The 14,339-nt window shown below is 38.9% G+C and overlaps 1 protein-coding gene across 10 annotated transcripts in view; it reads right to left on the reverse strand.

The window, feature by feature from the left end:
* VPS13B (vacuolar protein sorting 13 homolog B) overlaps nt 1-14,339 on the reverse strand; it is a 1,237,203-nt gene that overhangs the window by 1,015,339 nt on the left and 207,525 nt on the right. For 9 of the 10 annotated variants that reach the window (XM_033933145.1, XM_033933154.1, XM_033933146.1 and 6 more), the window contains one exon: nt 7,592-7,716. In XM_033933145.1, the coding sequence (XP_033789036.1) occupies nt 7,592-7,716 (125 nt within the window). Of the gene's footprint in view, nt 1-6,802; nt 7,174-7,591; nt 7,717-14,339 lie in introns of those variants that run through there. The other variant, XM_033933153.1, reaches the window with a different exon arrangement.

Consider the following 14,339-nt stretch of genomic DNA (forward strand, 5'->3'; position numbering starts at 1 on the left):
ATCTTATCTTGTATACACATTTCTAAATAAAAAAAATATGAAAAAAAATATATATATATATCTTGGACAAAAGAACTACTTCATTACAGAAGCTTAGAAGCACTGAAAATTATTCAACAACTGAGATAAGTATTGTTTGATACAATTTTGTTGCCTGTTTGATGTCTCTGTAGTATTCCAGTTTTGTTATTAATTTTGATATTGAGTTTTTTGTATAATTCACACTTAAACCAAGTAAAGAAGAAAGAAACTTTTCACCTGTATGATTTTATCATTCTTTAAAATAGGAGAGGTTGAATGCCAATGATTGAATTTGAGCAAATGTCATTCCATACTAACACCTGATGCTGGCTCCACCTCTGAAGCTTTTACTACCCCCTTAGTTGATTGATATTTCATGATATACCACCTATCAATTTAGTGGGAATTTCATTTGATTATTGTATTGTATTGTTTGACCACTACTCCACATATATTGGTGTGGTTTAATATTAAGACAGGTGTAGGGAGGGCTCTTTTGAAAGCGAAGGTTCTTGACTTTAAAAGAACTAATTTTGTTCAGATGAGGAATTATGTCAAGGAATTGTCTGGATGGGAACATCTGGAAGTAATAATAATAATAAATTTATTCTTGTATACCGCCCAACCACAGCAAAGAAAAACTGTACAATCAGTGAAAGATACATCAAGTTAAAAAAAAATGAGTGATAAGAAGAAAATTACATAGTTATTTAACAAACTTACCAAACAAGTGTGTTTTTAAAAATTTTCTAAAAGCATTATAAGAATCTGTTTGACAAATAAGTAGGCTTAACCAAGCTTTCAGTTTGCCTAGTTGAAAGGCAAATGTCCTATTCAAAAATTTCTTGTAACGACAGTTCTTAACTGAAGTAGGAAAGCAGTAGGCAAAATTGAACGGAGCTATTTGTAAGGGCAGCAAACTATTTTGCAAGGAAAGTAAGGAAAAGTAGACCACTTTGGTTCTCAAAAGTAGTAGCTGAGAAGCTAAGGAAAAAGAAGTTAGTTTCATAAACCAAAAGATTGCAGAAAGAGGAAGAACAGGCAAAATATCTGGAAACGTTAATAGTAGCTGGTCAAGCAGTCAGGAAAGCAAAGATGTAAATGGAAGAAAAAATAGCCAGCAGTAAAACAGGGGGACAAGATATAATTTTAGATACGTTAGTGATAGGAGGAAGTGCAAAAGAGGCATTGTGAGACTCAAAGGTGAAGGAGGAGTGTGTGGCGCAGTGGTTGGATCTACAGCCTCAGCACCCTGGGGTTGAGGGTTCAAACCCCACGCTGCTCCTTGTGACCCTGGGCAAGTCACTTAATCCTCCATAGCCCCAGGTACGTTAGATAGATTGTGAGCCCACTGGGACAGAGAGGGAAAAATGCTTGAGTACCTGATTGTAAAAACCGCTTAGATAACCTTGATAGGCGGTATATAAAATCCTAATAAACTTGAAGGAATATGCAGAAGCTACTAAAGATAAGAGACTGAATTGTTTAATAAATATTTCTGTTCTGTGTTCACAGCTGAAGCATCAGGAACAGAACTTCAAAAGACAAACATAAATAGGGACTGAGATGTCAGAGACCCTGAACGATTTTTAAACAACTCTGTCCGTGAAGAGCTAACTAAAGGTGGACAATGCAATGGGGCTGGATGGCATACATCTAAGGGTACTGAAAGAACTTAGGGAAGTTCTGGCAACTCTGCTGGTTGATCTTTACAATGCTTATCTACAATAGAGTTGGGAGTTGAATTGGAGAAGGATGGATATGGACCCTCTCCAGAAAAGTGGAAGAAAGAAAGAGGTAGAAATATAGAAACATTAAACCTTGAGCATTAAATCTTAGCTGCCAAAGGGAAATACAGGCTCATAAGTCTGACTTTTGTGGTACGCAAATTAATGAAAATGCTTTTAATACAGAGAATAGTTACGTTTCTGGGATCTAATAGATTACAAGACCGAGGCAACATGGATTCACTAGAGGTAGGCCTTGTTAGACAAATCTTATCTATTTCTTTGACTGGTTCACCAGAGAATTGGATAGAGGAATTGCACTAGATAGAAACATAGAAACATGATGGGAGATAAAGGCCAAATGGTCCATCCAGTCTGACCATCTGCAGTAACCATTATTTCTTTCTCTTTCTAAGAGATCCCATATGCCTATCCCAGGCTTTCTTGAATTCAGACACAGTCTCTATCTCCACCACCTCTTCCCCAGGAGACTGTTCCACGCATTTACCACCCTTTCTGTAAAAAAATATTTCCTTAGATTACTCTTGAGGCTAACACCTCTTAACTTCATCCTATGCCCTCTCATTTCAGAGTCTTTCCTCCAAAAATATACAGATTGAGATCTTTAAGTTTGTCCCCATATGCTCTGTGATGAAGACCATAAGTATAATAGAATAATCACTCATAACAATTCTCACAATGTATGATGTCAATCTTGCTTACAATAGATGTTTAGACTGTTGACTTCAGGAGCCACTGAGGCTAAACTATTTTTTCTCTTTATGCGTTTAAACTTAGGATACAAACAGAAAACTTATCTTGTAGCTTGTGGGTACCAGGTTCCGACGTGACACGTTTCGTATCTGCTTGACATACTTAACTTTTAAAATTCCCCCACAGCGTTCTTGCAGCTGTTGACATGAAAGGAGAAAGTCTTAACATTTTTGTTCGATCAGTTAGCAAGGAGTGTTCAACCTGTGGTGAGTGCCATCTTAAACAGTCTTGATGTGTTTCTAAAGAATAAGTAGAAGGTTTTAACTCTAATTCTGTATGAATAAAGCATTAATTTGTTTAATTTCTAACTTTCAGAATCTACACTGCTCATAATTTAAATCTTTCCGCAATATTGTTGGTTCCCTGAAGCAGAACATCTATACTACCTACAAATGGTGCTTTATAATGCGATGATTGGGTGGTGAGACAGTAGTGTTGGGGTTCGCCCCTGTTATTGTCTTCATGACTCTGAGCACAAAAGCTACCAAAAGTTGTAAGCAAGATTGACATCGTACATTGTGAGAATTGTTATGAGTGATTATTCTATTATACTTCAGGATATTCTTTTTAATCACTCAATTTGAGAAGTTTTGAGTTTCTTGGCCCCAATTGTGTGGTTGTGATGAAGACCAGGCACCATTTTAGTAGCCTTCCTCTGGCTGCCTCCATCCTTTTTATATCTTTTTGAAGGTGCGGTCTCTAGAATTGAACACAATATTCTAAATGAGGTCTCATGAGTCTTATACAGGGGCATCAGTACCTCCTTTCTCAAACTGGCCATACCACTCCCTGTACACCCTAGCATCCTAGCTTTCATAGTCATCTTTTCAACTTGTTTGGCCACCTTAACATCATCACATAGAATCACACCCAAATCCTGCTCATTTGTCATGCACATAAGTTCTAAACTCCCCTAAACCCCCTAAACTGTACCGTTCCCTCGGGTTTTGCAGCCTAAATACATAACCTTGCATTTCTTAGCATTACATTTTAGCTGCCAAATTTCAGACAAAAAGAACAGGCCCAAGAACAGAACCTTGAGGCACACCACTGGTAACATTCCGTTCCTCCGAGCGATCTCCATTGATCACTACCCTCTGTCGTCTTCCACTCAACCAGTTCTTGACCCAGCCTATTACTTTGGGACCTATCCCGAAGGCACTCAGTCTGTGTGGAACACTGTCAAAGGCTTTGCTAAAATCTAAATACACCACATCTAGCCCACTCCTCTATCCGATTCTCTGGTCACCCAGTCAAAGAAATTGATCAGATTTGTCTGACAAAACCTACCTCTAGTGAATCCATGTTACCTCCAGTTCTGTAATCCGGGATTCCAGAAACTTGACCATTCTGTTTTAAAAGAATTTCCATTAATTCGCTTACCACAGAAGTCAGACTTACTGGCCTGTAATTCCCTACTTCTTCCACTTTTGTGGAGAGGGACCTCATCTACCCTTCCCCAGGACTTCATGCTTTAGATCAGGAGTATCAAACTCGTCCTTGAGGGCCGCAATCCAGTTGGGTTTTCAGGATTTCTCCAATGAATATGCATGAGATCTATTAGCATACAATGAAAGCAGTGCTTGCAAATAGATCTCATGCATATTGTGACAAACCCAAGTCCGTTTCGGGTTTTGTCCATAACAAACCTGAATCCGTCCCGGGTTTTGCCCCAAAGATCAGGAGAAAACACATTGAGCCTAGATGCAAGAGAGCTATCAGGTGACAGCCCAATTTACAGATCTAGCTGACTTCTGCTCAGATAATGATATGGAGTCAGAAGAGGCAGAGCAGGAAAAGGTTAGGCTGGAAAGCTGTGCCCAGTTTAAACCTGTCCCTGCCACTTTCAGAAGTTTGATACCGTTTGAGCAACCTGTGCTTAGCAGAATTAGGACTAGAAAGAAGCCTACCTGTAATAATAGGGAACAGGCTGGTATGTGGAAAACCCTTTCCCCACTTACTCAGAGGGGGAGTGGCTCCCCACAGGATATAACGTGGCTCCTCAGAACAGGAAGGGGAAGGAGGCACACTGGAGAGGAGCAGCCAAGAGAGAGACAAACAGCAGGGGAGGATAAGTTCCTCTCTACCCTACCTGCAGTGACTGGTGACACAGACTGGCAAATGTCCGATGCAGAGGAGATGTGTTCTTCCTCTGAGTTTTGGAAGCAGCAGGAAGAAGAAGCCATGGACACTCAAGAAAGCAGGGTAGGAATTGAGGCTTACCCCATAGCAATGGAGGTGCAGTGAAACATTGGAGTTTTGTTTGCCTACAGTTTTGAGTTCCCAGATAAGCTGTACCTTTTTGTGCAAGGATTTAGGTTCTCTCTTTAGCATAAACTTTGCATTTTTTCTTAAAGCCTTAAGGTTGGCTGCCAACAATTGTATGCATTTTTTCTCAGCTACTTACCAAGCTAGAAAATCACATTTCTCCTTCTCAGCTGTGTATGGTTACTGCAGCAACATTTCAGAGGGAAACGTATGCATGATATTTGCATTTGACCAGCACAGTGATTTTGTTTTGTATGGACTGTGGGATAAAATATTGCAAGCCTAAAACCTATCTGCTCTGGTGAAGAGGTCCTGCCAATCTAATCTAATTAGCTTCTTTGACTGGGTAACTAGACAACTGGAAGTCGGGGAGTCCCTGGATGTAATATATTTGAACTTCAGCAAAGCTTTTGATAGCGTCCCACACCGCAGGTTATTGAACAAGCTGAAATCGCTGGGATTAGGGGACACGCTAACTGCATGGGTTGGGGATTGGCTAAGTGGTAGACTTCAAAAGGTAGTGGTAAACGGTACCCCCTCCAAAATGTCAGACGTGACCAGTGGAGTGCCACAGGGCTCGGTCTTGGGCCCGATTCTATTCAACTTATTCATAGGAGATATGACCCAAGGGCTTAGAGGAAAAGTATCATTGTTTGTCGATGACGCCAAACTGTGCAACAAAGTAGGTAAAATCATTTTGCTTGACAGTATGACGCAGGACCTACTACTACTGGAACAGTGGTCATCGACTTGGCAGCTAAGCTTCAATGCTAAAAAGTGTAAGGTAATGCACCTGGGCAAGAGAAATCCGTGCAGAACTTACACACTAAATGGTGAAACCTTGGCTAGGACCACGGCTGAACGTGATTTAGAGGTGATCATTCGTGATGACTTGAAAGCTGCCAATCAAGTGGAGAAGGCTTCCTCCAAGGCAAGGCAAATGATGGGTTGTATCCATAGGGGTTTTGTCAGCAGGAGACCCGAAGTCATAATGTCGCTGTACAGGTCCATAGTAAGACCTCATTTGGAGTATTGTGTTCAATTCTGGAGACCACACTACCGGAAAGATGTGCTGCGAATTGAGTCGGTTCTGCGAATGGCCATCAGGATGGTCTTGGGGCTCAGGGATCTCACGTATAAAGAAAGGCTAAATTAATTGCAACTGTACTCACTTGAGGAACGAAGAGAGAGGGGAGACATGATTGAGACGTTTAAGTATATCACGGGCCGTATCGAGGTGGAAGATGATATCTTCTGTCTTAGAGGACCCTCAACCACCAGAGGGCATCCGCTGAAAATCATGGGAGGGAAGTTTCATGGTGATTCCAGGAAGTACTTCTTCACCGAAAGGGGGGTCAATCATTGGAACGAACTACCTCTGCAGGTGATTGAGGCCAACAGCATGTCAGATTTTAAAAGAAAATGGGATTCTCACGTGGGATCTCTAGGGGAGTGAAGTCGGGGGGGTGGGTGGGTCGTTGGAGTGGGCAGACTTGATGGGCTATGGCCCTTTTCTGCCGTCATTTTCTATGTTTCTATGTTTCTATTAAAGCCCAGAAGCAGGGGATTACACTTGAACAATCGCTGACAGACTTGAACACTTTGATTTTGATGTTTTGTTTCTTATGATTTCATGGAATGTATGTTTTTCCTGCAACTGCCAGGCTGAAGCTTGTATTTTGGTTTATTTGGCCAGTGGCTGAAATAAAGCTAGTTGTTTTGCCATTTCTGACTAAGACTCATTACCTTGCATGCGCACTAGACTGATAATAAGCCAGGTAAAGTCCTGAAGGGTCCCTTGGTGGTAAGGGACACACTGGACCAGAGAACTTTGTCACGTTCCTGTGGGCTCTCTGCGCATTTCAGGAGCATGGGTGTGACAATATTCATTGGGGAAATCCTGAAAACCCAACTAGATTGCGGCCCTCAAGGACCGAGTTTGATACCCCTGCTTTAAGTCAAGCTATAGCTATGGTTTCATCAAAATCATTCAAATATTACCAACTGAAAGGTTTACATAAAGGTATATTTTTATTTTATACTTTATTTTCATTTATTTTGAAGTGTGTAAGAATTTTTGAAGAAAGATCACTCAACAGTATGTTTCATCACTAACTGCAAAAGAACGTTAAATCACAAGACTACTTTCTTCATCTTGCTACAATGATCATTGTTACACACAGCTGAATACAAACACCCAACCAAAAAATCAAAGGCTGTCAGAAGTATGTTAGTATCCAACATAGTATGTCCAACTGTTTTGTTCTCTAACTACTGTTGTTAATTTAAAATCAATCTTCTAAAGATGTGCAAAGCTGGGTCACTTCCATCGGACTTGATATATTAATATACATTTTGTTGCAATCTTCTATGTTTTAAGGACCTGGATTAAAACAAAGGAACAGCTGCTAAGTGTTTTGTTCTTTATGTCAACTGGTAGGTTTTCTTATCTCTATTAATTGTTCTTATGAAAAAATGAAACGTGGTCCATAAGGTTTCCATTAGCATAAAAAGCAGAAACATTTCCTGCAGTCTTTTGTAGCTGTTGAAGGCCTGATTTACAAGATCTGATTTCATAAAAATATAGAACTAGGAGGCTGATGTCCTCACCAAATGGTGTCTCTGCAGACAACAGGTAGTACTATATGGTAGATATTAAAAAGAGTAGCTTCAAAGACCACAAAAGAGAGCACAGATTGCTTTTTCATACAACTGGAAGAATAAGCAAAAAAAAAAAAAAAAACCAGGAAAAAAGCAATAAATATGTGTCATTTTGTCATACGTAATTACTAAATACTCACCAGCGCATGGGAAGTCTGAGTAATTTACAGTAAACAGCAGTACTGAAAGAGGGTATAACTGGGACAGATAAACAGCATGATCCTTTGCTATCTATACAAGTCAGCCCTGCCTGGAAACCAAATACCTGAAGGAAAGCAAAAAACAGAAATGATATAAAAGGCCATGGAGATAAGTATCTTAGGATGAAACAGATCAAATTTAGAGTTAAAAAGCAGAACTGTTGAAAAAAAAACCACTATGAATACTTTTAATTCATTCAGGATAGCACATTATCATTCTATAATTTAGCTAAAATATACTATCTGAAATTCTTTAGTACAGAATATTCACTCAGGAGATGAACATATTCAATACAATCATCTCCATACTAGGAATACATGCCTTTGTATCACTCCATATTTAATCATACAGTGAAGATACAGGTATTCTCCAAGGACAGCAGGTACGGGTCTCACATGTGGGTGATGGCTTCAGATAGAGCCCGGTGCAGACACTGTCTAGTATAATATCACTTTAAATTTTAGAGACAGAGCCCTCACCGCACATTCACGGGTGCTGTCACGCCTGATCCTGGAGCACAAGAACATCAGTGCAATAAGAAAGCTAAGACAACTCCTCCAAGGGGGAGGAGAAAGGGTTGTGAGACTATATACTTGTTGTTCTCAGAGAATACCTACTATCTTTGCTTTCCCCAAGGACAACCAGGCATAATATTCTCACATGTGGGACTCACTAGCATATATGCTTACTAATCCGTAAATAAGGTTGGTAATGAAATAGAAATAATCTGGAGCGAAAAGGGCCAGAGAGTAGAGCTGACATCCAAGTACTAAAAAGATTTGGCAGGACTGCTTGTCCAAACTGGCTATCCAGCCTTGAATTTTGCTCTAGACAGTTGTAAGCAGTGAAGGTGTGAATGGAAGACCAAGTTGTTGCCCTGCATATTTCTTAAAAGGATGCAGAACAAAATTGGGCAACAGATGTCACCACTGTCATCTGCACAGTCATGCAGTCAGTTCAGCCTGAGCAGATGCAATGGAGATAGTCAGCCAGCCAAGTGGAAATGGTATGCTTGATGAAGGGAATTCCCAGGATGATATAGCTGAGAGCTCCAAAAGTTAGGAAGAACTTCCCATGAGGTGTGGTAAACCTAGATAATATGCTAAAGCATGCTTGCAGTTCAAGGAATGCAGAGCTGTCTTTCCAAGATGAGTGTGAGATTTTAGAAAGAAGACTGCAAGGATAATAGACTGATTGAGATGAAATTCAGATACGATTTTAGGAAAGAAAGTAGGGTTAGTCTGAAGAGCTATCATGTTATGATAAAAACGTGATGTAAGGTGGATCTGCAATTAATACCTGATGTACACTTTACATTAGGCAGAAGTGAATGCTGTTAATAAGACCACTTTCCATGTTAGAAGTTGAAGGCCAAAGGAATGAAGAAGTTCAAGTGAGGCCTAATGAGAACCATAAGGATGACATATAGATAATAGTCACTGGAGGAGGCTTGGTAGAGGGTTTGATATGAAACAAGACTTTCATGAACTGAACATCTATAGGATAAAGAGATATCGACTTTAATCCTTAAGTGGGTTTCTAATCACTAATCCTTGAGTGAAAAATAGCAATTACACTCAGAAGAATCCTTACTGAGTTAGGTTTAGTCCAGAATTAGAAAGGAGGAGGAAGTACTCCGGAAGAGAGCACATAGTAGGGTCAAGTACACCAGTTGTACACCAGAGGGAAAATTAAACAAATGGCATTTCTCTGTGGAAAGTGTTGAGAAACTACAAGTATTCTGAATATGTTTTCTGTAGATTTCAAAGAGACTACACCTATGTCATCAAGCACTATGCTGTCAGGATGAGAAAGTGGAAATCAGTACAAAGGAGGGAGTTCCCACTAAACATGATGAGAGCCAGATCCAGACATAAGAACATAAGAAAAGCCTTAATGGGTCAGACTAATTATCCATCAAGCCCAGTAGCCCTTTCTGACGGTGGCTATTCCAGGTCAGAAGTATCTAGCAAAACCCCAAATAGTAGCAACATTCCATGCTACCGATCCCAGGGCAAGCAGTGGCTTGCCCTAAGTCAATATCAATAGTAATCTAAGGACTTTTCCTCCAGGAACTTCTCCAAACCTTTAAAAAAAAAAAATCAGCTATGTTAGACGCTGTTAGCATATCCTCCAGCAATGCATTCCAGAGCTTAACTATTCTCTGAGTGAAAGAATATTTACTCCTATTAGTTTAAAAAACTTTTCCTTGTAAACTTCTTTGAATGTCCCCTAGTCTTTGTAATTTTTGATGGAGTAAAAAAATTGATCCACTTATATCCATTCTGCACCAATCAGGATTTTGTAGACATCAATCATATCTCAGCTCAGCTGTCTCTTTTCCAAGCTGAAGAGCTCTAACCTCTTTAGTCTTGCCAAACTGTGGGAGCCTAAATTTAGGACATTTTTCAGCCAGAATCTAGCCATTTAGCTTTGACTGACGTTTTCACAAAATCTGGAAAACCATTATTTTATAATGGCCTTCTTTTCTGATTTTTTTTTTTTTTTTTAAGTATTGTAAACCACTTGTATCCTGATAGGCTAGGCGGTATATCAAATTTTTAAATAAGCTGCAAACTGTAGAATTAGGATGTTCATCCATGACTAAAAATAGAATTAGGATGTTCATCCATGACTAAAAATAAGCATCTAACCTAGCCCCCTATCAACGTACGATGACATCCCTCTCTCGTTTTGATTGATTGCTGTACCAAATGTATATTGGAGGAATAAGGTAGTACACAAGCTATGTCATTTTTTCTTGTATTGTTGGTATCGGTTTGTTTTTTCATTCAGGGTACTTAAAACCATTTGTATCCCAAGCAACATCATATGTTCGGAACTCCCAGCAATACATTGAAACACTGAGTCTACTTAGGTTTGACAAAAAGGTCCAAATATTATTAGTAACAATGGACGTGGTATCATTGTATACTAACATACCCCAAGAAGCAGCGTTAAATGTGACAACACAATATTTTGAGAAACTACCTATTTCATCTCAGAAGGTGGAATTATTACAATCCATGTTAGAATTTGTTATTAAATTGAATCATTTTGCATTTGAAGAACAGTACTATCTACAAACAAGAGGGGTGGCCCCCCACTATAGCATGTTTGTTTATGACTCAATTTGAAATACAGTATGTCTATTCAAGTTCATTTAATACTAATATAATATCTTGGAGAAGGTTTATCGACGATGTCATCATGATCTGGCAGGGTAATGAAACTCAATTACATCAGTTTCTTGACTATATTAACAGTGTGGATGAAAACATCAAATTTGAAAGTAAATGGGATGCACAAAAAAACCATGTATATGTGTCCTGGATATCCCAGATAGCCCACATTTCTATGCAGTCTATGTATATCCCAGATTTCTATGCAGTCTTCTATGCTTCCTTTAACCTTTATTAATTTAATTAGGGATTGATAGAGGCTCTAAATAATCTAACACACAGCAATAAAAATTATCTTCAAAGTCAAAAAATTTGACCATGTAACTCTTCTCCTAAAAAGAGATCACTGGTTGCCTATATCCCATCGAATTACATTCAAAATTATTTTTCTTGCATTCAAGGTACAATCCAATCATTTTCCAGCATTTATTGATAGACTGCTGATTCCAAACAAAACCTCAAGAACGCTTCATTCATCCTAACAATATCTTCTCACAATTCCTTCTGTTCGTCAGTTATTTCATGACACAATACGTAAAACAATGTATTCGGTGATAGCGCCTACGCTATGGAACTTTCTCCCAATAACTATGAGGCAGAAAACCAACTTTAATAATTTCAAGTCAAACCTTAAAACCTTTCTTTTTAAAGATGTGTACGAAATCTAGACCAAGGGCTTAGCCTATACATCTCCCCTCACCATTATGTTTTTTTCTTATACCATTTCATTTTTAAGCAATGTAACCCCACCCATTTCCCTTCTGTATCATGTCTAGTTCATTATAATATTAATGATGTATGGCTCCACCCCTTTTTAAATAATTTTTAAAAACTGTATGCTGTAAACCGCTTTGGAAGGTAAAGCACTATATCAAGCCATAATAAACTTGAAAGAGTTACTGATAAAGATTGATATAGAAATAGATGGAAACATGACGGCAAATAAGGGCCAAATGGCCCATCCAGTCTGCCCATCTGCAACATCCACTATCTTAGGGAAAGGAGGAAATAGTGGATGCCATGGATGGGCAGACTAGATGGGCCATTTGCCCTTTATCTGCCATCATGTTTCTGTCTCCTCCTCTCCCTAAGAGATCTCATGTGCCTATCCCATGATTTCTTGAATTGAGTCTTTATCTCCATCTCTTCTACCGGGAGACTATTCCACTCATCTACCACCCTTTCTGTAAAAAGTATTTCCTAAGATTACTCCTGAGCCTATCATCTCTTAACTTCATCCTATGCCCGCTCTCATTCCAAAGCTTGCTTTCAAATAAAAGAGACTAGCCTCATCTGCATTTATGCCACAAAGTTATTTCGCTTTTCCTCCAAAGTATACATATTGATATCTTTACATCTGCCCCTGTACACATTATGACGAAGACCATCAAACATTTTAGTAGCCTTCCTCTGGACAGACTCCATCCTGTAATATATATCTTTGAAGTTGAAGTCTCCAGAATTGTACATGATATTCTAAATGAAGTCTCACCAGAAACTTCTATGGGGCATCAATACCTCCTTTATCCTACTGGCCATTCATTTTCCTATACACCCAAGCATCTTTCTAGCTTTCATTGTCACTTTTTCAACCAGTTTGGCCACCTTAAGGTCATCACATACTATCACACCAAAGTCTCACTCTTCCTTTGTGCACAATAAACTGTACCATTCCCTCGGGTTTTTGCAGCCCAAATGCATTCCTTAACTGCCAAATTTCAGACCATTCCCCAAGTTTCACTAAGTCCTTTCTCATCTTATTCACACCGCCAAGGGTATCTATGGTCATGGCCAAATAAAACTGAGTGATATCACAGATGTGCAGAATAATGATACACCTAAGGAGAGCCCATCTAGGTTATGACCTCCAAATGTGGATTTTGTGACCCCCCAATTAGGTCCTTGGCTCACAGTTTAGAAAGCTCTGTTAAGATTATTGGCAGTAAATCCAAACAACTTTTGGTTATTATTTTTTAATTTTAAAGTCATCTGTTCTTTTATTTTTGCATATACATTGTTTGTTCAATTTAATATGCATATTTTGAAATGTGATGTTGGATTATAGAGAAGGTTTCAAAGAATAAAAATGTCCAGGCTAATTTTTATTTATACATTCATTATGTGAGTTTGCACAAAATTGTGCAAATTTATAGGTGTTATAGTTGAATTTGGCATACCGTTAGTAAAAGAAAAGATAATTGGTCCCTAGAAAGTAATATTATTCCAGGGGATCAAGGAGAATGCCTCCAAAAAAAATATCTAAGTTGCCAAAAGAGAAACTGAGTAAGCTAAGTGATTCAGTGTTAAACTACAGGCTGGTACAGAGATAAATTTGAAGCAGCTACAGTCTATTAGGCAGCTGAATTTCATTTAAGTGATTCTTATGGGACATTTTTATGCCTAGGATAATTTCTGATGTAATAGCCATGGAAGAGATTCATTTCACTAGGACTAAATGATAGATGGGTGTCAGTGTGCTGAGGACATCCAGCAAGAACTGCCATTTTACAAACTGGCATTTTATCCAGTAAAAGCTATCCGCCGTGCATATTTACGAGCTAAATATGCTAATAGAGATTTACTATTAACAGAGAATAGTCACCCAGAAGTAGATGATAGACTTATTTGCGTACTTCCATATTCTGAAGCTGCTAAGGCACTGATACATCAGATAAAACGATATTGGCAGGTATTACAACTACATAATGGTTTTGCGGAACTTCCAATGTTTGCTTTTAGGAAAGGCAAATCAATAGGGCAGACCTTAATACAACAAAAACTAGGCTGCAGATATGATACTACAGTGGGAAGTCATAATAAATGTGGGAGCTGTCAATGGTGTAATAGCGCCATAGAGGGTAGCACATGGACAGACCCTCAAACTAAGAAAACTATCACGGCATTTACTAATACCACCTGCCGGACGGAGAATGTAGTATATATATTGATGTGTCCCTGCAACCTTGTTTATGTGGGACGGACATCCCGCCCTATTCATGTGCGATTAAATGAGCACAAGTCAAGGATAAAAACTAAAACGTTGCAAGCTCCGATAGTTGAACACTGCATACAATACCAGCATGATTCTAGCCATTTAAAATGGAGGGTGATTGATCATTGTGAGGAAAAAGAGGGGGAGGGGGTGGTTAACATGGAAGAAAAACTCAACTATAAGGAACAACGCTGGATCTATACATTGAATACAGTTACCCCTTTTGGACTTAATACAGAGCTTGAATGGCTATCTTTAGTCTGATTTATGATTTTGACAAATTAGGAGGAGTTAGAAAAAGGAAGAGATAAAGAGATAAAAAAGAAAAATAAGAAAGAGTTACAGTAATGAGAGCTCTGATACGTCAGTTGACACGTCATCATTGATCAGCTGGCTGATTGGAGCTCTGATGATATTTAAACTAGAGAACGCTGTCGGCCCCGCTGTAAAGGATAGATTGTTACAGCGGAGGTAGATGACTAATGGTGAGTAGAAAATGTGGAAGCTTTCAGC

This window comes from Geotrypetes seraphini, chromosome 2 (genome assembly GCF_902459505.1).
Source record: "Geotrypetes seraphini chromosome 2, aGeoSer1.1, whole genome shotgun sequence".
NCBI lineage: Eukaryota > Metazoa > Chordata > Amphibia > Gymnophiona > Dermophiidae > Geotrypetes > Geotrypetes seraphini.